Below are 26889 nucleotides of genomic sequence, written 5' to 3'. Positions count from 1 at the left end.
GTTATAACTGGGTGGCCGAGTGCTCAACTGTTTTGACATTGAGCCAGAAGGAGAGAAGAGTTATTTCACAGATCAAAGCTCTTTAATTTCCTGTTAAGAGCAATAAAGTTGACTCCACTAACTAGCCTAGAAGACATCTATCAGAAACTGTTTGCATGCTATCCCATGAGTACCGCTGGCTTTTTACAATACACAGAGAAGATATGCTGGAGATAAGGAGACTGTGGAGAAATACCATAAACAGACTGGCACAGGAACACCTGGCATGAACATAAGTTTTCACTGACATCTATTTTTACTTCAAGTAAATCTAAGAATGGAGTACAGACCAGAATAATATATACACCTAAAGGTACAATCAAACTGCATCTTTCTAATTCCCTATATATAAGCAATGCTAGTAATTTCCTAATATCCAAACTAAATTTTCCTTGCTGTAAACTAAGATGATAATTACTCCCTAGTTAAAGTACATGCCTTATTGCTATCTTACTTATGACAGCTTTTGAGGCAGTGGAAGATTCAGGCATATACACTGTCCTAATTGGAACAGAGAACTGTTTAGCATCATTGCTGTATGCTATCACTTAGGACACCTAAAATCCATACACCTGGAAAGCTTCTGTTTTCCCCTATACTCCCACTTCGTTTTTAGACATATGCAAACTTCTTTTTATTCAGATGTTTTCCTCAAACGCCACATTTCTTTAGCCTACTAAAATTGCCGTTCCTCTTTCCAAATTGCCCACAACACTCTAAAAGAAATGTCCAAAACTGGACATAGTACTCCAACTATGACCCCTGTTAGCACCCTTTGGAGAAGAGAATTGTCTTTGTACCCCTACTACCATTACAGCCTCAAACATAATTGATAATGATTGAGACACAGTCTTAATAAGAAGCAACATATTGATCCACAAGATGCAGGACAAATAACCTAATTGATTTAGATATTTCTGTGACTCACAAAAGAATTCGCATCAGCTTATTCTGATAACCCTGTGTCACTTTTTATAAAGTCTTCAACAAACAGACCCTCATAAGAATGACAGAAATACCTGCCACTTAATTTTACACTTATTTCTATAACATTTAGCTGTATCTTTTTTTTTTTCCTTCCTAGGGTATTTAAGCTCATAATACCCTTCACAGGTATGCATACTATGTCTCTTTCACCAATAAGAAGTTAAGAACAGGGACTCAGAGGCCAAATCAAACCAGACTACTCTATACATCCCATCTATTGCAGTTCCACAGAAGCAGGTACCTGGCCTTGGCAAAATAACTCAGACTCTCTAAGATAGATCTATGTAGACACAAGAGAGTATGTAGGAGAGCATTCAGTCAGTCATTGGGCTTTTTCTATTTATGCAGTCACTACAGAGTATGAAGAACCACTGGAGAGTGACCTGAGGCACTCAAACCAAGGTAGTCAGGTCACTCTTCAGTATATGGAGCTTTGGTGTCAAGTAAAATCAACTTACGGATCCCTAACATTAAGACAGCAGACATTAATGACCAGGCAATAGAAATACAGGGGTCTATCTGAACTCTTACATCTCTGTAGCACAGTTTGTCCCAGGGATGAATACTAGCGGCTCTGTCAATTTGGGATTCAAATGTAAAATAGCCTAGAACTAGATGAGAAAAATCCCTTACGCTACAAATATGAAAAACATTTTTATAAAACAAAAAAAAAGTTCTTTGCAATGCATAGTATCCTCTTATTTTCCTATAATTGGCTTGAGGCAGATAATATCTCAAATCTTATGACACCATCTGGTGGCAGAGTTCACAGAAGATGATCACTGGATGTTGAAAAGAATCCTATCAACTTAAATTTGATTCTGATAAAATTTAAATTTGATTCCAGATATCTTATGAATTTTGTCTTTACAAGATAAAGTGGAAAAAATCAATGAACAAATACCTTAATTTTACCTAGATGAAGTTAACTACAAGTCTTAGTATCTCTGTACACAATTTGGATATGTATTTATAGGACAGTGATTGCTGTTATTCTTTGTACTGGATATCACAGCCCTGCATAAATGAAGATGCATTTAGCTGACATCTCTTCAAACATTGACATTTTTGGACATATGGGCTAGAAGTTACCCAAAGTTTGGTCAGAGCAGCCAAACTGACTCAGGTAACAGACTAACATAGTTTGGCTAAAACAATGACTTGTTCCAAATTGAAAACACTAGAACGTAGTGCCTATTTAACACACTTAACGTACAAAAATCAGTCAATAGTGGAACATACGTGGTGGTGCAAATGCAGTTGCCTTGTACTGCCAATTCAGCTGAAGCCAAGCAAGGACTGAAAAAAAGATAATACAGGTGCCTTTAACAGAAGAGACTTCATGATAGGAATCTATTTTCCAAGGTAAGAAGTTACAAAGCCACATTGCATTGGCCCTTAGAACCTGCAATATTCATCCCAAATATTGCAGTCCTAATGGGGAGATACTTTCAAACTTCAGCAAAACTATTAATGAAATTTTTGGAAGGCTTAAGTGATTGTTTTAGGCTAGGATCTCTCAGTTCAGCAAAACAGTCTATTAGTTTAATATAATAATTGAGGCTTGACTGAAATAAGTAGCAAATGACAAAAGAAAAGAAATAACAAGCAGACATATAGGAAATGCAGCCCCAGGAACTTATGCTGAAAACAAAGTCCATCAAAACTCAATCCTCTTCTCTCTCAGGGCACTCCTCAGAACTCATCTGTTCTACAAAGATTTTTAAAGCTGCATTTCAGAAGGCATAGGGAAGGTGAAAGGAAAATGTCTTACTTGCATGAGACCATTGTTATCAAACCACTATGAGTAATGTATATTGAAGTATAAACTTTAATCATCAATGCCACTTCTATCCAATGTTCATAAACTTTTCCAAGTTGAAGTTCATAAGCACCCCTGAACAGTTCTTAATATAATTTAAGTTTGCATGTGAACTACTCTGCTTGCAATGACGAATGATTACTCATACCTCATATTTCATTGTACTATTAGGACTTGTTTCACACTATCAGTCCCACTCCTTTTAGGTTACCAGACATTTATCACCACATTCATACATGCTTTTACTACGACACATTTTTAGCCAGATGTTATGAGGAAGGTAACCAAGCAACTCTGTACCCAAAGCCACATTGCAACCCTGGAAACGCTTCTGGCAGGTATGAAGAGACAACATGATAGCTACACATCTGTAACAGAGAACCTGCTCTAACAAAGCTTGTATTTAACAGGATAACAAAGTTCAGGGATCACTGCAGCAATAAGGGATGCTCACAACGCAAAGCAAAACGTACGCCCGCCCCAAGGCAAGATGTCCGCTGCAGCCCCTCTAGGCTGGGCCTGCCCCGCTCCCCTCCACAGGCCTCCCCCTCCGCCAGAGCCGGAGCAGTCCACCACCACCCCCGCTGCCGCCACAGAGCTCCCCCAGCCCCCTGCTCCCCCCAGCCCCAGTACTCACACACTGCACCCCTCGCCAGGGCAGCGGCCTGGAAACCCATCCCCTTGCCAGGACCGAGCAGGCCCGGCCGCCGCCTGCCCCGGGGCCCGCCGCCCTCACAGCACCAGCGCCGGGCCGACCCCACAGAGACCCGCGGCGCACGGCGGGGCGGGGCAACCGCGCGGCACAGCCAATGCGCCGGCAGGGCGGCGCCCGCGCTGCACGCCGGGAGGCGCTCGGGGCCGCCGTGGTGCCCGCCGGGAAATGTAGTCCTGGTGGCGGCGCACCTGCGCATGGGCGTACCGACGAACCTCGTGGCGAGGGCAGCGGCACTTGCTGTCAGGTGGGGGCATTTACCAACCGATAATGATAATAAACGTTATTGCTATCTGTAAATATAGCGCTATAAACTCACATAGTGCCACATGCTACCGCTCTAAAAAGCAGGCACTGAAGACCACAGGTACCTCAGCAGCGAGAAGCCACGGACGTCGTGCTGGGCCAGCCCGGCCAGGGCAGCTGTGCCTGGAAAATCCATCCCAGGAGCGATTTGAAAGACAGAAGGCCAAGCGTGTGCGCTTGTGCCTGGGCGGTGCAGTGCGCAATAAGCCGCAGTCCACCAGGACTTTCTAAGAAGCCCAAGGGGGCTTGGAGTACCCTGAGAGAGAGAAGGGAAACCAAGGCCCGGTTGTGAAATCAGAGAGGTTTCACTGGAAGAACAGGCTCAAGGAGCCACAGAAGCTGCTGCGGGCCTCGATGCTGCGAGAGCTCCCACCACCGCTCCGAGTTAGCAGCCTTACAGCAGGCACGGGATGCTGACAGCAGCCTCAACAGGGAGGAAGTTATCCACACCCGAGAAGGAAGACGTCTCAGGGAAGGCTACCCGGTTCAGCTACAAAAGACAAGGTCCGTGATTCTGCACGGCAGCTTTCCTTTTCTGCCCTCGTTCTCTCCCCTGGTAACAGAAGAGGAGCTGACGCGCTTGCTCCTACTAAAGAGTAATTTACGCGGAGAAAAGCCCCGCTGGTACGAACAGGGATATTTCTGTACTACGCTATTTGCTAACGCACCTGCAGCTCGCTGCCCGCACCGCAGCCGCGCGCGGCGACGAGCGGGACGCCGACGCGTGCGCACAAGCGCTCGCCTGGCGCCATGTTGGGTGTACGCGGGCTGCGCGCGGCGGCCGCCGCCCTGCTGCTGCCGGGGGACGGGCGGGCGCCAGCGCGTCTGCTTTTTTCCCGCCATGTTGGGTGTGGCGCGCGGCGGTGGATGGGCGGTGCTGGTCCCCGCTTCCGGGGGCGGGCAGTGACGCGCTGGCGGGTCGGCGCTCGGCACCGGGGAGGGGCGGGATATGGGCTCCTAAAGGGGCGGCTCGGCGCGGCTCGGCTCTAGGGCGGCGGCGGCTGTGCGGTGTGAGGGAGCGGCGGCGGCGCCGGTAGGTGTACGGCGGCCTGGGCGGGGCAGCTGGCTGGGGGAGCCGGTCCGTGGCCGCCTCCCTGCCGCGCAGCGCCCCGTGTGGGGCGGGTTCGGCTCGGCTCGGCTCGGCTCGGCTGGGGTGGCGGGGGCCTCCGCGGGCCGGGGCGGTTCCGGCCGCGCTGGCCTAGCGGGTGCCGCCCTGCCTGGGCTGCCGGGCCCGCCGGTCCGCGCGGGGTAACGGGGCGGCCGGGACGCGGCCTGGCGCGGGTCCGGGAGGGCCCTCCGAGCCCCCGGGTCGGCCGCCGCCTGCGCCAGCCGCCGCCTGCGCCCGTCCCCTCGGGTGCTGGGAGGCCTCGCCCGGCCCTCCCCTGCGAGGGGCGTCGGTGCCGTTTCCAGGCGGTTTTTGCTTGCTCGGTGAGAGCCCTTGCACTGAGCTGTTAGTAGGATAGAGGAGGAAACCCTCCTCTTGCTGCGCCTCCCTAAACTTGCATTACATCCTACTGCCTTTAGACTAATCGGTAAGATGCTGTTGTGGTACACAGTAAACAATAAGGATCAAAAGTAACCTGTGTTTTTGTGCTTCTCTTAATTGTGCGTCTTGATGCCCTTGATGGTTTTGGTAAGCTGATGAACAGTCAGCTTTGTTTTTCACTTTTTTTTTTCCTTTTTCACTTTCATTTCTGTTTCACAGGATGAAGGTTATCAAATCCACACATGTGATTTGACAACCTAAACAAACGAGCTAGAGAAACTTTGGAAATTTATTTGTGCAACTTCTCTAGCTATTTACCTTCCCCTTTTTCACTCTCTTAAAAAGGGCAGTAGATGCTCAGTGTTCAGAACTAAGCAGCTGGGTGTTGCATTACTTCTCCTTCATAAACAAATCTGATTCTGTGGTGCAGAGGGCACAGCGATGTAGGAAGGTGTTTAGGGACAAAAGAAGAACTTCCTGTGATGTCAATTGCTTGAATTATTGACTTGAGCAATTAATTGCTTACTGACAGTCTAGTAACCAATTTATATGCCTGCTCTGCAGTTTTTGAAGTAGCTTATTGTATAGCACAGTTTGTGTCATTAGAAGAAATGGAATCTGTTACTGCCTGTACGTGGATCTAGGGTTGATTGTTAATTTGTGTTGTGCTGGCCAGTAACTAATTTGGAGGTATCACGAGGCTTTTCCAGGGACAAAAATGGATTGTTGAGATGAGTATAGAACCGAACACACTGCACAGAGGAGGTGGCATTACTAGCGCCTATTCTTTGTGCTATCGCCTCTGTGCAGTGTGTTCAGGAAACTGATAAGAGAAAGCAGGAAGCATGCAGAGTAGTGTCTTGTTCTTGGGTCCTGGCCTCTTCCCCCAGTGTCACAGATGCTTTATTCATTTATCTTGTAGGCATAATCATGTGGAGGAGTACATTCTGGTACTGATACCTTGTACCACCCTGCATCAGCTGGGCTGAATTTCAGCTGACTAGCAAGTAGGATAACTGTTTGTGTTAAGGAAAAGTATGAAAAAAACAACTCCTTCTACATTAGTGATATGAAGAATTTGAAAGAACAACAACAAAAAAAGCCCTTAGTACAAAGCCATCTAATTTATAAACTGTCTAATTTTTAGTCTTTGCAAGAATGCATGGAAATTTCATAATTAATGTTCACATTTTTCTAAGAATATTGTTTCATGAATTTTTCAATCTCTTGGGGAAGGCAACAGCTGACTTTACAACAGAAGGAACTGAGAGAGCATCCATGATCACCTGAGGCTGTACCAATTTGCTGATGATTAAAAGTATAGCTTGTGAGATATTGGCTTTCAGTCAGTCACTGCAACAGCAGGGTTCTGTCATCTCCTAGTTCCTACCTTTGTGGTAAGATTACCCAAAAGGAGGCCTAGGCTGCATTTCTCAATCATACTTTTAGATGTATTGATTAGCAGCTATTTAAAATTTCTTCCCTGGTATGTATATGAAACATCCAAGGAAAGAAGTAGCGAACTGGTAATTGTAGGATTTTAGGGCTTAATACTTTGGTATTCTTACTAGTGGATTATGTTAAAAGGATAAAGTATAAGGATTACTTTCTGATTTATCTGAAGAGGTAGTCAAATATAGATATTTGGAAATAGAAAGGGTAGGATTCTTTCATATCGTGACTTTATAAAAATGAGTAACCTGGACGTACGTGTATGAAAGTTTTCCACTCAACTCTGCTACATTTAGTTCCTGACTGCCAAAAACTTCCACTAGATTTTGAAGACGAAAACAACATAAGGACGTAAGCATGGAGCCTTGCTAGAACACTTTGTAGGAGTTATGCAGCTTTCATTCACAGCTTGGAAATAGCTCTTTTGAGAGAGAGCAATTATTCTAGAAGGCAAACTTAATAAATCTTAAGGTTTTGGTGTTAAAGACATAATGTTATACCAACTTTCAGTTCTAACAGCTATTGTCTTCCATGGCCAAAAGTATTATGCTGATTGCTTCTTCTCTCACTTTGCTTCGTACTCGCAAGGAGATTGTGGACCTCTTACTTATTCTCCATTTATGGAACCAGGCACCAAGGCACAGCCTGCTCTGTTATCGATGTTATCAAAATATTTTTAACAGAAAAAAAGGAAATGTTTGTGCTTAATTTCTTGTTTAGAGTTATCAGTGAAGGAGGAAGAAAAGGTTGTGACATTGTTTAGAAGCATAACTTGATAGAGGTGGGGCTAGGTCCAAATAGAGGACCCCCAGATGGTAAGGAATTAATTTATGCTGTTTAGCAAATGTGATGGATGCATGACAAATTTCTGAAAGGCATTCAGTCTATCAGAGGCACGAAACTGCTGCATGTCAGCCATAGACGCAGGACAAAAATCTTATTATCATTCAAGGGGGGGTTGTGAAAGTGCAAGCAATCAGAACAATTTATTGGTTTGGTGCAAGAGGACCTGTCTGGTTTAAGAAAACTTGTCACTTTTGGTGGCTTCTCCCTGCCCGCAGTCCTTTCCAGGTGCGGACTGTGTAATTGCAGTTGAGCAAGAACTTTATTAGGCCTTGTGGTGCCCTGCAGTTGGTTTAAATTTACGAAGATCGGGAAGACGAAAAAGTTTTGTGTTTTGAGTGCTGTGGATAGCACAGCACTCAGTATGCCATAACTGTTGTAAAACAAGGAAGTAAACTTTCTTTTTTTCTTGAGCTAATAAGCCTTAGAATTGCTTCTCAGCTAGTGCTGAAGAAAAGCATATTCAAACGACATGTAAGTTGCCTACTATAGCTTTCGTTACCTTGGAAGTGTCTTATAAGCTTCAGAAGATTATTGGGATTGAAAAACCCTTGAAAAGACTGTGCAACCCCACCGTTGTAATGGCTTTTGAAACTTGTTTACCTTGGAAACTGAGTGTTCGCATAAATAGCTGGCATCCAGTTTACAAGTAATTCTGAATGAAAAAGGCTTGTAAGAAAAGCCGTTAGTGGTGCAGAGGAGTATCTTAGACCAATGACAGAGACAACAAAGAAAGATTTCATGTTAGTTTTTTACTGTGTGCTCTGGGAAGGTGGGTGGTAAAGATGACTATGTTGTTGTTGGCTGCATAAAATGGTACTTTGATCTTGAGGCTCTGCCAATTCAAATGCTTTCTTTTTTCCCCAAAGTTTTTAATGTGCCTGTTGTAAGGGAAACCTAGCCAGAGAGCTGCTGATGGGTAAAATTATACTGTCTCAGCTTTCTGATCACAAGCAGGTGATTTAAACTTGGAGACATATATATGCAGACCGTAGGTCACTGTGGATATTACTAACACTAAATTTGCTCCTATTGCACTCAGTCTTATGAAAGATATGGCTTGGCAGGTGCTAGCTCTCAATTCAGTAGCTGGGCTTGGGGCAGAACTCTGATTAAATACTTGTGACTGATCCACCTGAAATGTGGTAATGTGAGCAGCACTTTCCCCAAATGAAAACTTGCACCGTACTCTCGCAGGATCACCCTACTGCTAATACAGACATAGCCATAGCTCATATCAATCTGTGTCACCTTCCAGGTTTTTTCAAGTTAGACAAAGAAACTATTAAAATGCCTCAGCTGCTATATGGGTGTGTTGATTAATCAAATGAAGATCTCTAAGCCAATGATGCTATGAATGGGTCTGGCACCATGCTAAAATCAGCCCAAAAGTGCCTGTCATGTCCCTTACTCTTTTGCAGGAAATACCTTGAGTTTTTAGAGTTCTGTAAAATCACCTTTGCTGTGTCTTTTCCTCAGCCTTCTCCAACCTAACAACTTCACATAGGAGAGTGAATTGAAGGTTTTTCAGGGTTTTTGGAGCCATGACTAAATGCATGGTAAGTGGGGGGAAAAAAAGTCTGTACGGGCATAAATTTATTTCCTTTACCTCATTGTTGCCCTTGTCCAAGGGACAGAAGTAACTTAAGTCTAATCCATCTAGCTTATAGGATGGCTTAGCACAATATGAGTAGTCTTGTGAAGAGATTATAATTTATCTAAAGCTTGTGGTCATAATTGGAATTTCAAAGAACTTCTGCTCCCGCAATCTCCAAAATAAAACATGGCAGAAAAGGCAGATTCTTATGATTTGCCAGCCCTGCATTTATTTCCTTGATGCTCTTGTGTCTTAATGAGTCTTCCTTTTTATAAGACAGTTATAGTTAAGATGATGAATGTGTTGTAGTCTTCGAAGTTTCCAGGTAGAAAAGTTTCAGGAGGCCAATTACTTCAAGAAAATGTAATTTTGTAGCAAGCTTAGTTCTGCATAGTCTGTAGGTGCCACCTTTTCCTGTGCAAAGGGTAGAAGGAAAGTTGCACTGAAATGTGTTTAACTTTAAACCTTGCAGTCTGGTAACTGAGTAAATACTGCAGAGTACTTTTTGATAACAGAAAGTAAATACAGCTGACATTACATCCTTCTTATAAAGGAGTTCTGCTTTGTATTAGGCACATTAGTGTCTTGTTTAAAACTTGCCACTCTAGAGAGAAAATAAACTAAAATAGCAGAATGTTGTTGTAATATAATTATGAAGTCTCTTTGTAGGCTGTCTTCTTTTCTTTGGTTACTTTCTGGCTAGGATTTTAAAATGTTAGGAGAGGGAAAGCAAAGAAAATAGGCATTGAGCATTGATATTAAAATAAATGCTTGCCTTAGCAAATCTTACATTATAATAAAAATACATGCCAGGGATACTTTAGCCAGATCAAGTATTTTCTTCCTGAATATTTTGTCTTTATTGAGGGATTTTAATGTCTTGGATATAAAATCATATTGTCATGTACAATTAAGAGCTGGATACGTCAATGGGTGCTTTATGATTCCTAGGCAGAAAGATGGGGAATGAGTATCCTTTCTTGATGTATGTATACTGTGTTCTGTTGGAATAGCTGAGCTATTCTTTCAATACAAACGACCTCGTCTTGGGTGTTTTAACTTCTTCTTTAGAGATATCTTGCAATAAAGGCACCTGCTATGTTCCAGCTATTCCAATTACACATGCAGTTATCAAGCGTGTATCTCCATCTTTGGAAACAGGCTTTTCTGGAAACTTTTGGTTTCTTCTCAATTATTCCTGTGTGCTTTTTTGGATGTTATAAACTGATGCGTGGTGAGAAGTCTTCTTGTTACTGCCTAGGGAATGTCTCTTTCTATGCTGTCTCATGGCACTAACTTCGTCTGCAGAGCTACTGTGTAGGTGGGGGGGGGGTGTGTGTTTACAAAAGCAATGCTGGCCAACTCAGTTGTACAAACTAACAGGAATAAAACTATGGCTTTTTGGAGTCTAATGCATCAGTTTTGGATATTCAGCTTTAAACAGATGTTATAATCAAACCAATTGAAAATGCATGCTTTCATAATCCTATCTTAAGAAGGAAGTGCTGTCTTGTTTTACATAGCTCTAATGGCACTGGCTGAAAAGTGAAGGTGGGTAAGCTTGTTGGGAAGTCCAGAGAAAGAAAGGTTCTGTCACCTGTTTTCAGTGTTGTCGTTTAACCCCAGCCAGCAACTTAGCATCACACCGCTACTCACTCACTCTTCCCTGGTGGGATGGGGGAAGAGAATCAGAAGAGTAAAAATGAGAAAACTGGTGGGTTGAGATAAAGACAGTTTAATAGGTAAAGCAAAAACTGCACAATCAAAGCAAAACAAGGAATTCATTTGCTACTTCCCATCAGCAGGCAGATGTTCAGCTGTCTCCAGGAAAGCAGGGCTCTACCATGTGTAATGGTTACTTGGGAAGACAAACGCTCTAACTCTGAACGTCTCCCTCTTCCTTCTTCGCCCAGCTTTATATGCTGAGCATGGCATCATATGGTGTGGAATAGCCCTTCGGTCAGCTGTCCCGGCTGTGTCCCCTCCCAGCTTCTTGCCCACTCCCATCCTCCTCGCTGGCAGGGCAGTATGAGAAGCTGAAAAGTCCTTGACTTAGTGTAAGCACTGCTTAGCAACAACCAAAACATCAGTGTGTTATCAACATTATTCTCATACTAAATCCAAAACACAGTGCTATACCAGCTACTAGGAAGAAAATTAACTCTCTCCCAGCTGAAACCAAGACACAGTGACATAAGACCTCAAGAAATGATCAGAAAAGACCAGCAAGTAGCTGTGCCTTATTATCTGTGATAAACGATTGTCAGAAATTTGTCTCTTAACCAAGTGTTCTGAGTGGTTTTATTTAGCTTCCTCCCACACAGGTCAGTTATCCTAGCAATTGTAAATTGAGCACATGAACTATCACTTTAGATTATGTTTTCATCTCACAAAAGGCAAAACAGTACAGGTGTCCAGATATGAGCATCAGAAGATAAGCACATGCATACCTCAGCTTTCAGGAATCCTGGAAGTAACTATTTTGCTCAGTATTATGGGTGTCTGCTATGTAGAAGGGTTTTTTCCTTCGTATCTTGCTGCTGGATTTCTTCAGAGGTCAACTCAAACAGTTTCAAGACCAAATACCATCGATTTAGGGGAAAGTGGGAGGAATGCTGTGGATTTCCATAGAACTTCTTGCTCTCTGGTGGTGGACTTGTTCAGGAAGCTGTGAGCCAGCTAGGAGAAGGCAAAGCTTGTCTGTCAGCTCTTAAAACTGGCAGATTCAGTGGCAAGTGCTAGTATTTTCAAGCCATTGTCTGGTGTCAGATGCAACTTCAGACAGTCTGGTTTAGTGTGTTAGTAATAACTTATTTGTGTCAAATAATGGATTGCTAGTTCCTTAGTGAGCTAGCATAAATAGGACAAAGTTGGGGGGAATAGTTTGATAGCTAATAGTATATTAAGTAGCTCTTCATGTAACTTCTATGTCTCTTCATGTAATTACTATCAGATTTCAACATGGCATTATCTTTCATAGGACTTTATTAGCATCGTGGTTGTCCAGCTCAGGGTGAATTTAGTATAGTGTACATGAGCTTCAGTCCTGAAGCTAATTCATGACTGTCAACTTCCAGTAATATGTTACCTTCCAAACTGTGCCACCAAGAATTACTAGCTTGGGAGCTGGAAGTGCTGACTGTGGCCTTCCTTTTCCTTTTTCAGTCCCACCGCTGGTTTGTTTTTCAACGGCTTCTCCATGAACTTGTGGTTCTAGTAGCACAGGACAACGTTCTGGCAGTATTGAATAAAACATGAAACTCAGTATCTGGCCTGATAAAGCATACACTCTTTCTTCAGATTTTGTGTCCTTTCTTGACATGAAGGTAGTGGTATAATGTATTTACAAACATCTGTTCGAAGATAAGAGTCTTATTACCAATTAAAGACTTATTTTATAAACAAATCCTTCTTATGCATGTTTGAGAATATTATTGTCATGCAATACCGTCAAAAGCAAAGAAACTGTTACTGTGTTGTGTAGTGTTGGCTGCAACATGGCTCTTGGGTAACTCAAATACAGTTTCTGAGCTAGGGTTACATCATATGGCTAGCAGTTGTGCTTATGCTGGAATGTGAACTCCCGGGTAGGATGAACCCACAGCTGCAAAGGGAAGCAGGACACAAGGGCTGCTGAAAAAGAAGTCTCCAGGTTGCTCTGGGAATACAGCTGTGTTTCCGGCCCTGTTCTGCAATTACAATGGGATTCTTGGGAAGCTGTTGTATTCACAGGGTGGGGATATGATATCCCTTTTGCTGTCCAAGATGAGATGTGTGTGTTATGGCTGCAAGCTGCAGAAGTACCCGACCCTGTGGCACCCAGAGTAGAGGAAGGCTGGCCAAGCCTGCAACAATTCCAGTAATCCAGATACTGCTTGTTCAGTGCAACTACATAATTGAAATTTCATCCTGTTTCTGAGTATTAAGTAAATGCGAGATCTTCACCCAAAGAACCAGCTTGATGTCATTTTCCTCTGCTTAAATCTAATTGGGTGAAAATAGGTCCTTTCCTCACTGCCCTTGCTTTAGTGGTCCTTAGCTGTGCAAACCAGCTTGAAGGGCATTCCCAAATTCAAAGTTGGGACTGAGCTGTCCCGAAGAAATGTCATGAAAGGAGCTTAAGCCTGTGAATGAAAAGCTAAGTCACTGATTATATTATAGTCAAATTGGAGTACTGCAAACTGAGCTATTAGAGGCCTTGTGTAAGAGTGTCTGATTTTTTTTTTTTCTTTAAATCATGGCAAAAACTAATTTGTGTTGACAGCTATGTAGAAAAACCTCCTAGAGCCATAGTCTTAAGCTGAGGAGGTATGTTAGGTGCTAAAGACCAGACCTGCTGAAGTATTCCCTAAATCCTGAAGTACTTCAGCTGTAATGGATTAGGTGTCTTGATTTCAGCTTGCCCTCAGAGGTACACACACTTCCTGCAAAGAGCTGTCAACAGCGTCCATTCTCTAGCTAACAGCTGGGTGAATCTGCATGAATTTGCCCTTCTAGGAGCAGTTACTAATGTTATGTCTTCTAAAATATTGATCTTGTAGGGAAAAATGGAATGTAGTTTGTTAGTCAAGCAGGACATTTGGAGTCATCTCAATAGATAATGTGAACTTAATTGGAAGCTACTCATGTGAAAGAGCAAGGATTAATGTAAAGTTAAGGAGGACATGCATTAAAAAAATCCTCTTACTGTTCGGCTTATGTACTATCTCATTAAATTCTCATGTAGCCTGGGAGCTCTGTTTTCCCATTGCTAGGAGTGCCAGATTTATTACCATTCCTCCAACAAAAATGCAGATTCTTAGCTCTGGAAAACCTGGCTCTGACAAGGATACATTCATTGATGGGCTTGCTTTTTCCTCTTGTCTCTTCATGCAAAAATATATCTCCTGTTTATAGCAAAAGTTAAATCACACTGTGTTGGGAGGACTTCAGTTATGAAAATCTTGATCCTATCTTTATTATGAGAAACGTGGATTTGAAAATCTTTGCTGAAGTTGCAGACATATCATTTAAAACTTTTGCAGATCCTTTTGCATTTGAGGCATTCACCATACCATAAGAACAGCTATTTCTGGAGTGTTACTGGAATCATTTTAGGTGGTGCTTGGTCTGTGAAAGTGTTTCCCCTTCTGACTGTCTGTTGAAATCCCTCAAAGAGAAGGGGAAGAACACTTAAAGCTTATGCTAGTAACTTAAATACCTTAATGAATTTCTTTTTGGATTACTGGGTAAACCAATGTGCTTTTCCAACATGAAGCTTTTCATTTAAGACTTTGTTTCCTGATTTTTACCTTAAACTAACAATAGATAGAATTTTCCAAAAATTTTTAGGAAGCCAAGTCCTGGACAGGAAACTATTTCACATGCTAATTGTTCCTGCGTATCTCTTAGCTCCTCAGTTGTGTTATATCAGCTGAATAATTCTTTTAGTTCCTTCTAGTCCTAACCAGGCATTGTACTAAGCAGAATGAAATTGGTAGGCTTTCATTCTTTGAACTGTCTTCTAGTTTCAGCTCGAAATACTGATAAAAGGATAATTCTGATGCTTAACTGGTATCTCTTATTACAGGTTCTCCTTTAACGTGATTACTTACAAGTAATAGTTCCTCATCATGGCTGAACTATCACCTGAAGAAATTCAGCTGAGGGCCAACCAGGTCACTGATGAGGTAAATATTATAGGAAGCCATCTGGGATTACAGTACTTATCTGCCAAGATTACAATATCTTTTAAAAATAAAGACAGTCTAGGGTAGTGATTCTGCAAGGGTATAGATGAATGTTTCAAGCTCTCACTTTACATGGTAAATATTGGAATGAAGACTAGTCCTACAAGTAAGAATGAATTTAAACTTCTGAATTGTAAAGCCCTACCTACTTGACTGAGTACTGATCACCCAGTCCTGATTACTGAGACAACGCAGGCTGGGTACCTATACTAATCTTAATCATGATGACACTTCATGACTTTTTTTATTTAACTAAAATTCATTTGAATATATTTTCTTTTGTAATGACTTTCCAATGGGATAAGCAAAGTATAGCAAGTACTAAAACCCAAGAGTTTACTAGCTACTGAAAAAGAAACTCCAGTATGCTGCCACTATGTGTTGTAGCGTGTGTTACCTATAGAGAGGCTGATGAACCTATGTGTACTAGTTGCCTTACTGCAATGAACTGGTAAAGAAGACTTTCAGACACTGATATATAATGTTAACGCACTCATTTTAAAATTTTCTTTCTAGTCGTTGGAAAGCACAAGGAGGATTCTTGGCTTGGCCATTGAGGTAAGGAAAAGCTTTTGGATTCCTTGGGGACTTACTGATTTAAGTATAAGAAGCAGCATGTTAACTATCACAAAGTGATCTTAATCGCTTTTGTGTCTTTCTCAAACTCTTTTTGAGACATGCTTCATTATTAGAAGTTGCTGCTTTAATTCAGTAGTAGAGTTGGAATGACTTAACCCTAATGTTTTTCACATTATGTAAATTCAGATCACAGAAGGATCAATATCCTTTTTACTGGTCTTCCTCTTAAGCAAAATGGCCTAATCTCCAAATGCTACAGATTAGTTATAAAAAGTCTTCTGTGATGGTCAGTTATGGCTTTGGCTGCTGCATTACTTGCTTCTTAACATCTTCTGTTTGTCTTTTAGCTCACTTTGCCTGTGAACAGTGTGAAAATGTCTTGCTTTGAAGAGGAGGGTAGGGCTCAGTTGGGTGGGGTAGTAGAGGGTAGGGCTGCTTTGGGTTCTAAACAAAAGTAGTTCTACATACACCTTCTTACAATCTGTTCATCAGTTTTAACTTTAAAGGTAGTTAAGTATGATGAAACTCTTAACACCCTTGTACATGACTTGAAACAAATTTTGGGTTTACCTAGGTGACATTATATGAGGGATCTGTTCCTCTACACTGTTATGGCTTGCATGCCCCATTGTAAAAATGGCTGAAAAATTACTTTTGATACTGTAATTTCAAAAAAATATAGAGCATCCTGTTGGTAGGGAGTAAGATAAAATGGCTGATAGTCAGCTCTGGCAGACTTAACAAAGCTTAACTGGTTCAGCAAGACAATTTTGCTAGTACTTGGGTATGCCATAGACAAATGGGAATCCAGAGACTAAGCAGTAATGCCTTTCAAAGCTAATGCCCAGACTTTTAGTGCTGAAGGCTTGAGACAATTTGTCAGTGTGAGAACACTAAAAAATAATCCAATGAATAAGGACCCTAAAGTGTCACTACTGCTTTAGAGCCTATATTCACTGTCCAGACAGTAGCAGGCTGCTGTGGAACTGTCAACCCTATTGAAGAGTGTAGGGATAAAGAATGGACTAAATGCCACTTTTCAAAACAATGCACAACTAGGTTTACTTTTTTTAGCTTGACATTGTCACAGTTTAATCTGAGTATTATAATGAATTTTATCATCCTGTTGTAATGTAAAAAAAAAAAAACACCTCACAAAAAACCCACTAATTGAGATAGTGTAACAGGTGAGATTATTATTAGCCTAACGTGGGATCTAGTTTGAAATTTAGCATAGCTTTACTACAGCAGTTATTCCTAGAACAGTGTTTTATTATGAACTTGGTTGGCTTATCAAATTTACTGTAGAGACCTTCTGCACTGCTGTGTTGAAATCTGGTTTTATATCTGCAAATAAAATTTTTTCTGCAGTCCCAGGATGTCGGCATCAAAACTATCACCATGCTGGATGAACAGGGAGGTGAGTTCTTCCTTCTCTAACACTAAAAATCAATTTTATGACTGTAAGAAAAAGGATTATCATTCAAGAATTGTTGCTGAAACTAAAAGCTTATTAAAGACTACTTATGTGAAAATGAGATTTGCTAATTGGTTATTCCCTTGTGTTTGTAGTATTTAAAAAATGTTTTAAAGTAGTTGAGAGACCATCTTGGTTACACTGTAATACAGCCTCTGCTACAGAAGCTGTTCCTTTCCACCATAGCATGAATTCTAAAAGCAGCAACAGAAGTGCTGCTCTAAGGATAGGGAAAATATTTTTAATGTAGTAAACAAAACTTTATCTTTCTTAAAATTAAAAAAAAAAAAAATCCCAGAAAGCAGGAAAGAAAAAAGGCATTAGTCTTGGTATAAAGATAGAACTGAAACTTTTAAGTTCCTGCTTGAAAGAAATGTTAATATCCCACTCCCACCTTCCCCCAATCCGTGTTTATTCAGGTTACTTGTTTCTCTTCTAGAACAACTAAATCGCATAGAAGAAGGCATGGACCAGATAAATAAGGATATGAGAGAAGCTGAGAAGACACTGACAGAGCTCAACAAATGTTGTGGGCTCTGCGTCTGTCCTTGTAACAGGTCAGTTAAATTGGTACTTGGGTCTGAAGTTCTAGATTATTCCCAATGGCTACTGTACTGGGAGGTGGTCTCTAATAAAAGAGCTAATTAAAAAATGCTGAATCTCTAGGAAAGTCGACTGTCTTGGTTTGTAGAGGTGCACCCTTTTAAAATTGTATGAGAGTAGCTAAAGCCTACTAATGCATCTAACCACATATTGTGCCCTTTTCACTGTATAACATCCTCCACAATTGTGCTCTAATCTCCTTAAAGCTTGTATTTAGTACAATACTATCAATGTCCATACAGATGAGAACAAATTGGACTGCAAATAGCTATATGTAAGTGCCCGTCTGTTAGAAATTTGACTCCAAAAATATTTTTTTCCACAGAAGCACTTTTGTACTAACTTAAAGGCAAGAAAACTTCTGTTTTGGAGAGAGAAAGTAATATTGGCTCTCTAGGTATTTAAAAAATGTTCATGCTTTAGGGAGGAAGAGAGTAGGAGAACAGACATTGGTGTTAAAGCTTTAATCTTTCACTAGTGACTACATAAATTCTTGCAGACCTGCTTCACAGTACCTTTATAACATTAGTGTTACGGCTACTATCTCCAAGTCAGTCAAGAGTAACCTCATCTTTTGTATGGCACTTAATTTGTACTTCTAAACACCTAAATAGCCTAAACAATTATCAGAAATCAGTATTATAAGGAAAACAATATTTATTTTTTGGAGGTGTGCTAGCTTTAGCTTTAAGCAGCAAAGTATCAAATTGATTTGTGTGAATTGGATGTGATCATAGTTCTTCCAAGTGAAGGAGAAGTAAGTTATTTTAAGTGTGTGAACAGTGTGTGTTTGTTCACTTTTAGTTGTTTAGCATGAGCAAAAAAAAAAAACCTCATTCAACTGAGAGGTAGCAGAAATACAGGTAAAAATTCCTTGGAGTAGCCGAGTCTGCTTATCCAACAGACTAATACTTTGAGGATCATTTAGGATAGATATGAACGTTGCTTCTAAGGCTGAAAGTCTTAGAGCTTTAGTACCCTGAAGAGGCAGATAGTTCTGTCCTGACTTCTGGATAGGTGTGCTTACTGCTTTTTATTAGTTTTACCAAGCTGATGGGCTTTGAGCATTTTGACACACTCAGTCTTTGTTTTCTATAGTTAACAGTCTTACTACACCAAAGCTAAGCAGCTTATTGACACTGAGCAAGCTCAGAATTTGTGAGCTCTTGTGGCACTCCAAATACACAGATAACAAAGAAATAATGAGTTGTGTACCAATTAATGACTTGTGTACCAAAATGGGTAGTAATGTGCAGAAAAATCTACTAGATAAGTAGTGGGCAATGAAGAAGCTGTGAATGACTTTCATATATCTATTGTACATCAATTTTTCCATCAATGTGAGTTATTTGTAAACCAGTTATCTCCAAAGCTTTTCATTTTTTTCATAAAGCATAAAGTTAAATCAGAACACTTGCTGAATTAAATATTGCTTTTCTCATTTCTCCTAGGCTTAGATTATTTATAAAAACTTTGTGAAAACACAAAATACTGGCAGTACTCTAATAGAATCTATGTACTAATAACAATTTACCTGTTGTTTGGTCTTTACTATTCTTTCTTCTCCATTCTCTCCTAACACTGATGCTTGCTTTCTAAAAATGAAGACTAGGATAAGAAGCTGTATTCACTTAACTGGTGAAAGCGGATTTTAGGACAAGGTCAGTCTTATTAGTGAAGATGTACATTTAATCAGCTGTCTGAAGTGATGCTTCTGTTGCGTTTGTGCTTGCACGTGCATGATGTCTGCATGCAGGTCTCCTTGTGACTGTGATGTGCTGTAGTATTCATGTGAATAGAAAATGTCAATTACTGTAGAGTGTATTAGCTGTGGAAATGTGAACAACTGCTTGAGCCCTTGCTGGTTTGACAGGTTGTATAAATTGCCTTGCTCTTACAGAAATGAAACATGAGAAAAGTGAATGTATAGTCGTTTGAAAAATATCTCTTAAAAAAATCAGGTGGTGAGAAGCTTTGTTCTTAACTGTGCTTAGTTTGAGCAATAATTCTGTTTCTAGCTGTCTGCTTCAGATGTGCAAGTAGTTTTTGGGCCACTTGTTTTTGTTCAATAAATTCCTCAGTTACCTCTGGCACTTAAGACTTTGCTAATCCAGAAGCCAAGCATACAAAGTTCTCCTGCTGTTGCGGCTTTAGTATGAATGAGATTAAAATATAATGCTCAATCTAGTTGCGGTACACTTAGATCTTTAAGCCTGTGTATGCACAAGGAGCTAGAATTGACTAGTTTAGGTTTCTTTAGGGTTCTGCTGGATGCAACAGTTTGGTTATGAATGGAAAAATTATTTCATTTCTTCCCCTTGATGTATTCATACTAGATTACTTTTCATAGGATCTGACCCATGACATCCAATTTCCCATTTCAATTACATAAATGCCAGAAGAATGAGGGGAATATTTCTTCATTACAGCTAATTTCACACCTCGTCCAATGTGAAACATCTGGGCTACTGAAAGGCACTAAAGATATAGAAACCTGTAACTGTAAAGTTAGACATACTGAAAGACAGTACAGATTTCCCTTCACAGGCTTTTAAAGAAGCAGAAAAGTGGCAGTGGAGTCTGGATTATCTAGCTTAAACCTGAAAATGCCAGCAAACAAGGTGAACATGAGAATATTCTTCTCAACAGATGTTCTTTAGGGTTCACGAGAACTGATGTCAATTCAGATCAGTTATTTTTCTGTTATATCTTCTTCACCTCTTGCTTTTGTGGGTCTGTGATCCTTGAGATTGCTTCATGCCAGTGTGCTTTCTTTAATTTTTTTCCTCTTCTGAATTATGCAGTAGTAGTGTAATGGTAAGTTGGTTTGTTGCTTTAATGGAGTTAATTCAATTGAATTGCAGAATGAAGGAGTTATTTAAACATGATAACTGTTATTTCATAATCAAAATTAACCTGAGAAACATTAACTTTAAAACTAAAGACTTGGCAACAGAAGATGTTTGACAAAAAAGGTAGAGACTAATGGTTTTCTTGCATAGTGTAGCTACTTTTATTTGAGGGAGTTCTTTTTTCCTTCATCCCCATTTCTTCCCGGAAAAGTAACTGATCCTGACTCTAGACTAACTCCTGTTGCAAATGCAACTTTATCTTACGACAGCGTAAGCTTTCCTGTTACTGTCATAAGCTTCCCCTCTTCTGGTAAAGTATATTTAAGGAAATTACTGTGCTTGTATTAAAGCTTAAGACCACATCAATCACTGTCCCTAGAGTAACCCAGTTATGTTTGTACTGTCCCAAAATAAGAAATTTTATTGTATAGACAAGGCTCTGTCTATACAAAAATCTAATCTTTCGGGCACAAGACAAATGCTTCTGAAAATCCTAGGTTAATACAGAACTTCAGTCAGGAAGCCATATTTCTGACGTAGCAGTTCAGATTTCTTATTTTTACGGAGTAGGACGAAGAACTTCGAGGCTAGCAAGGCATACAGAGCAACCTGGGGAGATGGAACGGAGAACTCGGCAGATCATGTGATATCCATGCAACCAAGAAGTATAAATCAGCGGCAGCCTCCGACTTCTGGAGGACCAAGTGGCGGATATATTACAAGGTTTGCTTCTTCATGTTTCTGAATCGCAAATGCAGAAATCCTAAGTTACCAGTTGTCAGCTTCTTTCAGATGCATTTTAGGTGAAGTTGCTAAATAGTAAATTTTTTACTACTGCTTGGAGGAATTGTTACTGCTTGGAGAGGAGATGGCAGACACCTATGCTTTCAGTATTGTAGTGCTCATCTTACACTTTCATTTTTTTAATAGTGGTGGTATTATAGTCCTCACATCCGGAAACAGACCGATAGAGCTTCGTGCTCAGTTATTGAGGGGACTTAAAAATATCAAGGACTTCTATTGTCATAAAGTATATTTGAGACAAACTCATGTCTTAAACTTCCTCTGGTAGCTGTTATTTTAAATTCTAAGGCTATTTTTGTAATAGCAGCTAGCTTAGCACCCTTTTTTGGTGGGCTGCTTGTTTGGAATACATGGGGTTTTAAAAGGGGAAGAACATACCTTGGCTTGAATACATTGCCTGTCAGATAACTGTGCAACAAACAATTTCTGTTGAAGTAAATTTAGGGTAGGGAAGAGCACATTCTTGATTCTTGGAAACATTGTCTTAATTATTTGAACAGGATAACAAATGATGCCAGAGAAGATGAAATGGATGAAAATCTTGCTCAAGTGGGAAACATTCTTGGGAATTTGAAAAACATGGCTTTGGATATGGGCAATGAGATTGATGCCCAGAATAAACAAATAGACCGCATAAATGTAAAGGTAAGTGTCAAAGGTGTTCTCTGCCTTCAGCTTAAAGATTCTTACTGAGAAGTTATAAGGAATGGGCTCACGATCCTATCTACCTGTATTTGCAGTAAATAGGCATTAAAATTATATCATCCTCTAGGTTGCAGTGATTTGAACAAGAGAGATATCTTGGTGTTTGGATATGTAGGTGAAAATTTAAATGCTTCAGAGTGTCAGGAGATGTAAAAATAGGTCACTGCTTACTCTGAAAACAACAAAATTGGCTTGGATCAAAAGCGTAAACATTTACTGGAGGTATAACTGGGGGATTGTTGCTCATGGGGAATCTTGTATCTGGTAGGGAACAGGTATTTTTTAACAATAGCAAGATTCTTTTGGAATTCCTAAAAAGTCACTATAATTGTTGAATATAAAATAAACCCCAAGTAGTTCATTGCCCTAATTCTTGTGGACAGGTTAATATTGGGGCTGGAGAGACTTTGGAATAATAGGTTTTGTGGGTGCATGGGGACATGGTCTGACCTCATCTGCATGTGAAGTTAGTCATAGCCAGTAGTATCTTTTCCTTTTTTTCTTTAAAGATTAACTTCGCAAAACAGATTAATCATATATAAGTATGTTTGGGGGTGTTTCTTTCAGAGGGCAACTTATGAGGAAGTTAGTCATAATTTAGAAATCCCCATATTCTGAAATGAATAGAAGTTCTTTTACAGGCAGCCTGGTTAAAAAATGGAAATGAAAGCTTTAATGAATAGTGTCTATTAAAGACTTTAAAAAGCAGAAGTGGACACCAATTGCTGTAAAATTCTAAAATTAAGAGAAAAAGGGAAGTTAAAGATATCACTGAAATGCCCAGTAAGGTTAAAAGCAGGAGGAATGGAATTTTCTCAAATATACAGAGCTAGTCTGACATAAATGCTGGCTGTACCTATGTCAGCATGATCTTATGGAGAATGCCTTAATTGTCTTTCACTGTTACCTGAAACTGCAGAGCTGAGGTGATTATCAAGTAAAAGAACTCGAATGTTTTAAAGAACACTAGAAAAGTTAATTGTAGTTTAAAACGAGGCGTGAAATTCTTACAGCTTATAAAGTGGACTGAAAATTGCCTGGTCAAATTAACTGCAAGTGGGAATTACTGGTTTTAGCAGTAGTGTTTCTGGTAGTTTCAAGCACCTGTTTTGGCCTGATGCTCTTTCATTTTAGTGGTCTGAATAAATCTTGCTGATCAGTTCTTACTAACTACTGAAATATGATGTAAACAAGTTAGAATTGCTTTACAAAACAGCAGTAAAAATGAAAGTGCGATTCCTGGCTTTGAGACTGGCAATGTGTCTGAGGATATTTAAATTGATCCTATTCTGCTGATGACTGTTTTTAAATCTAGTGAACAGTGTGGAAACCAAATCAAAATGTTGAGGGTAAATCTCCAAAGGACAGTACCATATAAAGAAACAAAGAGCAGTATTAAGCTTAACTTCAGAATAGAGTTGGTTATTTTTTATTTTTTTTATTATTTATTTTTTATTTTTTATTTTTATTCCAACTGACCTGGGAAATAGATAGGCTTGACTGGGTGACTTTTGGTAGCCTGCAGCGTTATGCAGGACTCCTAGTCTGAATAAACCCCTAATAAAAGCTTATGTTACTGGCTTTTTCTTAGATGGTATGGTAGCTAGATCGATGTGTTTCCAAAGTGCTGTTAACCGGTTAGATTCTCACTTTTCTATAGAAGATTCCTGCCCCTCCCCAACCCTTGACCCGAAGGGCAGGAAGGAAAGAACAGGAGGGAAGTGCTTGAACTGTCAATGTTCTCTTCCCAGCCCATTGCAGTATGAAGGTGTGAAATGGCTAATATTTGGCACAGGTAGAGCTTCTCAGGAGTTCCACTCCTCATGGTGAGGGCAGAGGCTAGTTTTGTGCTTATTACCCCTCCTGCTCATTCTCCACTGCAGGCTTGATAATCAGGGAATTATTTCAAAGCTCCTTATCATAGCTTTCAGTAAAACTATTTTGACACTTGTTCAGCCTATGTGCTGTAGCTGGTTTGTGATGCTTTATAATAGTACAACCATTATAAAATAAAGTGCTCTTCTTGCAGATACCATACTATTATGACACTAGGACGCTGGAGGGTGTGTGGATGAAAACCAGGGATTTGCACGAAGCTAAATAATTCACACTTTATGCCCATAGGTCGCTTCTAGTTTTGATTATTACTTCTAGTCCATAGCAACAAAGTTGCTCTTAGAGGTCCTTAAGATGCCTAAATGCTTGGAGAGAGGGAATTTTTATCCCCTTGTTCTGTTACGGTTCTTCCTGACTTGCTGAAGCAAGCTGCCGTATGTTTTGAGGGTCAGCTAAAAACTATTTCTCCTGATTCTGTTTCTGCTAAAATTGACAGCCTACTATGCCTGCTGAAAAAAAAAAAAATTTACTTCTAGCTTATAAAAGTTGCTCCCTTTCTGTCTACCACAGTGGTAATACCCTGCAATTCAGAAGTTCATGTCAGTTTGAATTTTTAAATTGTTTTGCATGAAGTCTGCAAATGACCTATGAATTTGTCTCTTTCAGGCCGATACAAACAGGGAACGCATTGAGCAAGCCAACATCAGAGCCAAGAAACTAATTGACAATTAAAGCCTGCTGTCATTGTTCAATGACACTGTCTCTCCAGCTGCAAGCCACCGTATTCATGGATCTGTGAAACTTCTATTCTGAAATAAGAGGGGCTGGGAAAAATGAAGCATTACCCTTTCTATAGGGATTAATTTTCTTTTCTTTTTTTTATTGCTTCATGTAAACGTGGCCTTGACTCCAAGAAAGCAGCCAACATAACTTCCTCCTACTCATCTGCCTTCACTTTCTTTAAACTGCTCAGGGCTAAAAGTGTTATGGCTTTGAGAATCTTCTTGCATGTTTTATTCCCCCCTCCCAGTCTTTCTTTTTCCTGCACCCAAAATACACTCCTTTACTGAAGTTGAACAAGCAGGGTAACCTGAATTCACAGTTGTGGAAAGTTGGAGAGGGCACTTTGCACTGTTTGAAATACCTCATGAGTGTCTTCACTAAAATAGGGACTTGGTGAATATTGTCTGACTTGTGTCTCTAGCAGGCTAACCATAGTTTTGCAGTCCAAACCACGTGATTGGTTTGGGGTTGAGTTTGTGGATTACAGAATTGAAGAGGCCCACTACTTACTACTTATAGGTTGAGGGCTTTAAAACACTTTCTAAACACACGAACTTTAATGTAAAGGTAACTGGAGGGGTATACAGGTTTCCATTTCTTTACTATAAATTGACATTGGTCTGGAGGTCATGACTAGGAAATTATGCTGCATTGTTCTGATAATATTTGTTGTCTGTGTATATATACCTGATCTAAACTCCATGCACATGTGAGTGGAAGAAAATAAACTATCTCCCTAAAGTATTTATTTGATGGAAAATTTTACGCCCCTCACTTGAAAGTTAACTTTTATGTGTTTGAATGATGCATCTTAACTGGAAGAAACTGGGTAGAAAAGCACACAGCTTTTTTGCATCCCATATCAGATTCTATTTTGGCCAGTTTTCACTGGAGTTCTGTTTATGCCTTTTTCCAGTGCAAAATAATGACTGATCTGGTGCAGAGTTTGTTCTCAGCAGTGACTTTTGGGGGAGCTTCTTAAACCTACTGAAAACAGAGAAGCTTATTATGAAACTTCTTTGTCACAAGTCTGGAAGAAGCAGTACCTCTTTAAGAACTGTATGCTAGTTCTAAATAAACTAGTTCTAAATAGATTCCTGACTGGTTTATTGTTGCAGACTTTGGGACTGGCAACTGGAACTATTACATGTCCAAGTTGCTTGCAACTAAAATGTTCCTGTTCTGTTGCGGAATAGAGGAGTTTCTGACCAGGTGAGGTAAAGCTCTCTTCCTATGAAGAGGAAAAACATTTTGGTTTTACTGTAATAAAATCAGATTTATTGCCAGGATTTTCTTGAATTTTTTTTTTTTGGCAAGTAAATTGCAAGTGACCTGTATAATTTTAACTCCACCCAGCAATGTATTATGCCTGTTTTGAAGGTGGAAATGATGCTTTGGACTAACTTGTGATACTCAATGTTGGATGGCAAAAATTTTCAAACCAAATTGGTTGGAGGAATAATTAAAACATTAAAGCATTATGGGGTGTTTTTTTGGAAGGACGGTCAAGTATCCTGTAGCCATTTAAAATAAATCCCAGAGGTAGAGAGGTGACACTAATCTGCTGAAATATAAGACAGTGTTCAGTGTTTTGTTTTTCTTTTCAGCAGAAATACAATCAGTATTACTGGTGTATTCTCAGTTCACCCACAGGACCACTTGATATTTAAAGAAGGCGGGGGGGGAAACAACACAAAAAAATGTAAAACCCACAAACACCGCTGCCCCTCCCTCCCCCCCCAAAAAAAGACCAAAGGATGGAGCTGCTGCATGTAATAAATAGGCCAGTGGTAGACTGTCGTATGTGAATAAGGTAAAGCCCTTTTCAGGGGACTGGATACTTCAGTAGTGCATGTTGGCTTCTGTCTGGCTTCCAGTAATTGTTGGAAGGCTAATGAATTTTAAAAGCTCATTATCTACCCCATTAGTAACAAAAATTACGTGCTTAAAAAACACAAGTAGCAAAGAAGTACTTTTAAGAACGTTGCATAGTTAATCTCTAACAACCACTTGCATGGGAAGGCATAGGGGATTTGTATGCTTTTTTTTTCCTTCTTACAAACTTCAGGTTAGCTGGAGGAGTATTTGCTGCTGGTTGTGAAAGCAAAGCATACGTTATTCAATTATGATTGTCTCCTGAAACAGCAGACTAAAGCAGTTACCTTATTCTTCTTACAACAGTGCAAACCTGCTCTGTAGCATCTGGACATTCCAAACATAGGAATGTTTTCCTTCCTTGCCATTACCAGTCCTGTTCTTGGCTTCCCTGAGCTGTAA

At 40.3% G+C, this 26889-nt stretch overlaps 2 protein-coding genes across 10 annotated transcripts in view; one reads left to right on the top strand and one right to left on the bottom strand.

Moving 5' to 3' along the window:
- ZNF106 (zinc finger protein 106) overlaps positions 1 to 4608 on the bottom strand; it is a gene marked incomplete at its 5' end in the record, with an annotated part of 67266 nt that extends 62658 nt beyond the window's left edge. For 3 of the 6 annotated variants that reach the window (XR_014228872.1, XM_082318330.1, XM_082318335.1), the window contains one exon: positions 3486 to 3615. Coding sequence is in view for 1 of the 6 variants with exons in the window: in XM_082318334.1 (XP_082174460.1) it covers positions 3932 to 4002 (71 nt within the window). Of the gene's footprint in view, positions 1 to 3485; positions 3616 to 3931; positions 4005 to 4534 lie in introns of those variants that run through there. The other 3 variants (XM_082318331.1, XM_082318332.1, XM_082318334.1) reach the window with 3 other exon arrangements.
- On the top strand, positions 4066 to 25557 carry SNAP23 (synaptosome associated protein 23). 4 transcript variants are annotated; one of them, XM_082318355.1, is made up of 8 exons: positions 4066 to 4370; positions 14814 to 14913; positions 15490 to 15531; positions 16924 to 16972; positions 17469 to 17586; positions 21055 to 21207; positions 21789 to 21933; positions 24496 to 25557. In XM_082318355.1, exons 2-8 carry the CDS (start codon positions 14857 to 14859, stop codon positions 24559 to 24561), a joined length of 630 nt encoding a protein of 209 aa, XP_082174481.1. In that variant the 5' UTR covers positions 4066 to 4370; positions 14814 to 14856; the 3' UTR covers positions 24562 to 25557. The 4 variants fall into 4 exon arrangements, with proteins under 4 accessions (XP_082174481.1, XP_082174483.1, XP_082174482.1 ...); XM_082318357.1 differs by lacking the exon at positions 4066 to 4370 and adding an exon at positions 4403 to 4490; XM_082318356.1 differs by lacking the exon at positions 4066 to 4370 and adding an exon at positions 4802 to 4899.
- The last annotated feature ends 1332 nt before the right edge of the window (positions 25558 to 26889 follow it).

This window comes from Platalea leucorodia (assembly GCF_965183815.1).
Source record: "Platalea leucorodia genome assembly, chromosome: 7".
NCBI classification, from domain to species: domain Eukaryota; kingdom Metazoa; phylum Chordata; class Aves; order Pelecaniformes; family Threskiornithidae; genus Platalea; species Platalea leucorodia.
This window is presented reverse-complemented; position numbering and strand designations above follow the sequence as displayed.

Excerpts from the sequence above, each read along its gene's own strand:
- SNAP23 (XM_082318355.1), top strand. The coding sequence starts at position 14,857 with ATGGCTGAACTATCACCTGAAGAAATTCAGCTGAGGGCCAACCAGGTC. Across the intron at positions 15,532-16,923 it reads TTCTTGGCTTGGCCATTGAG|TCCCAGGATGTCGGCATCAA; the intron begins GTAAGGAAAAGC and ends TTTTTTCTGCAG. Across the intron at positions 17,587-21,054 it reads TGCGTCTGTCCTTGTAACAG|GACGAAGAACTTCGAGGCTA; the intron begins GTCAGTTAAATT and ends TTTACGGAGTAG.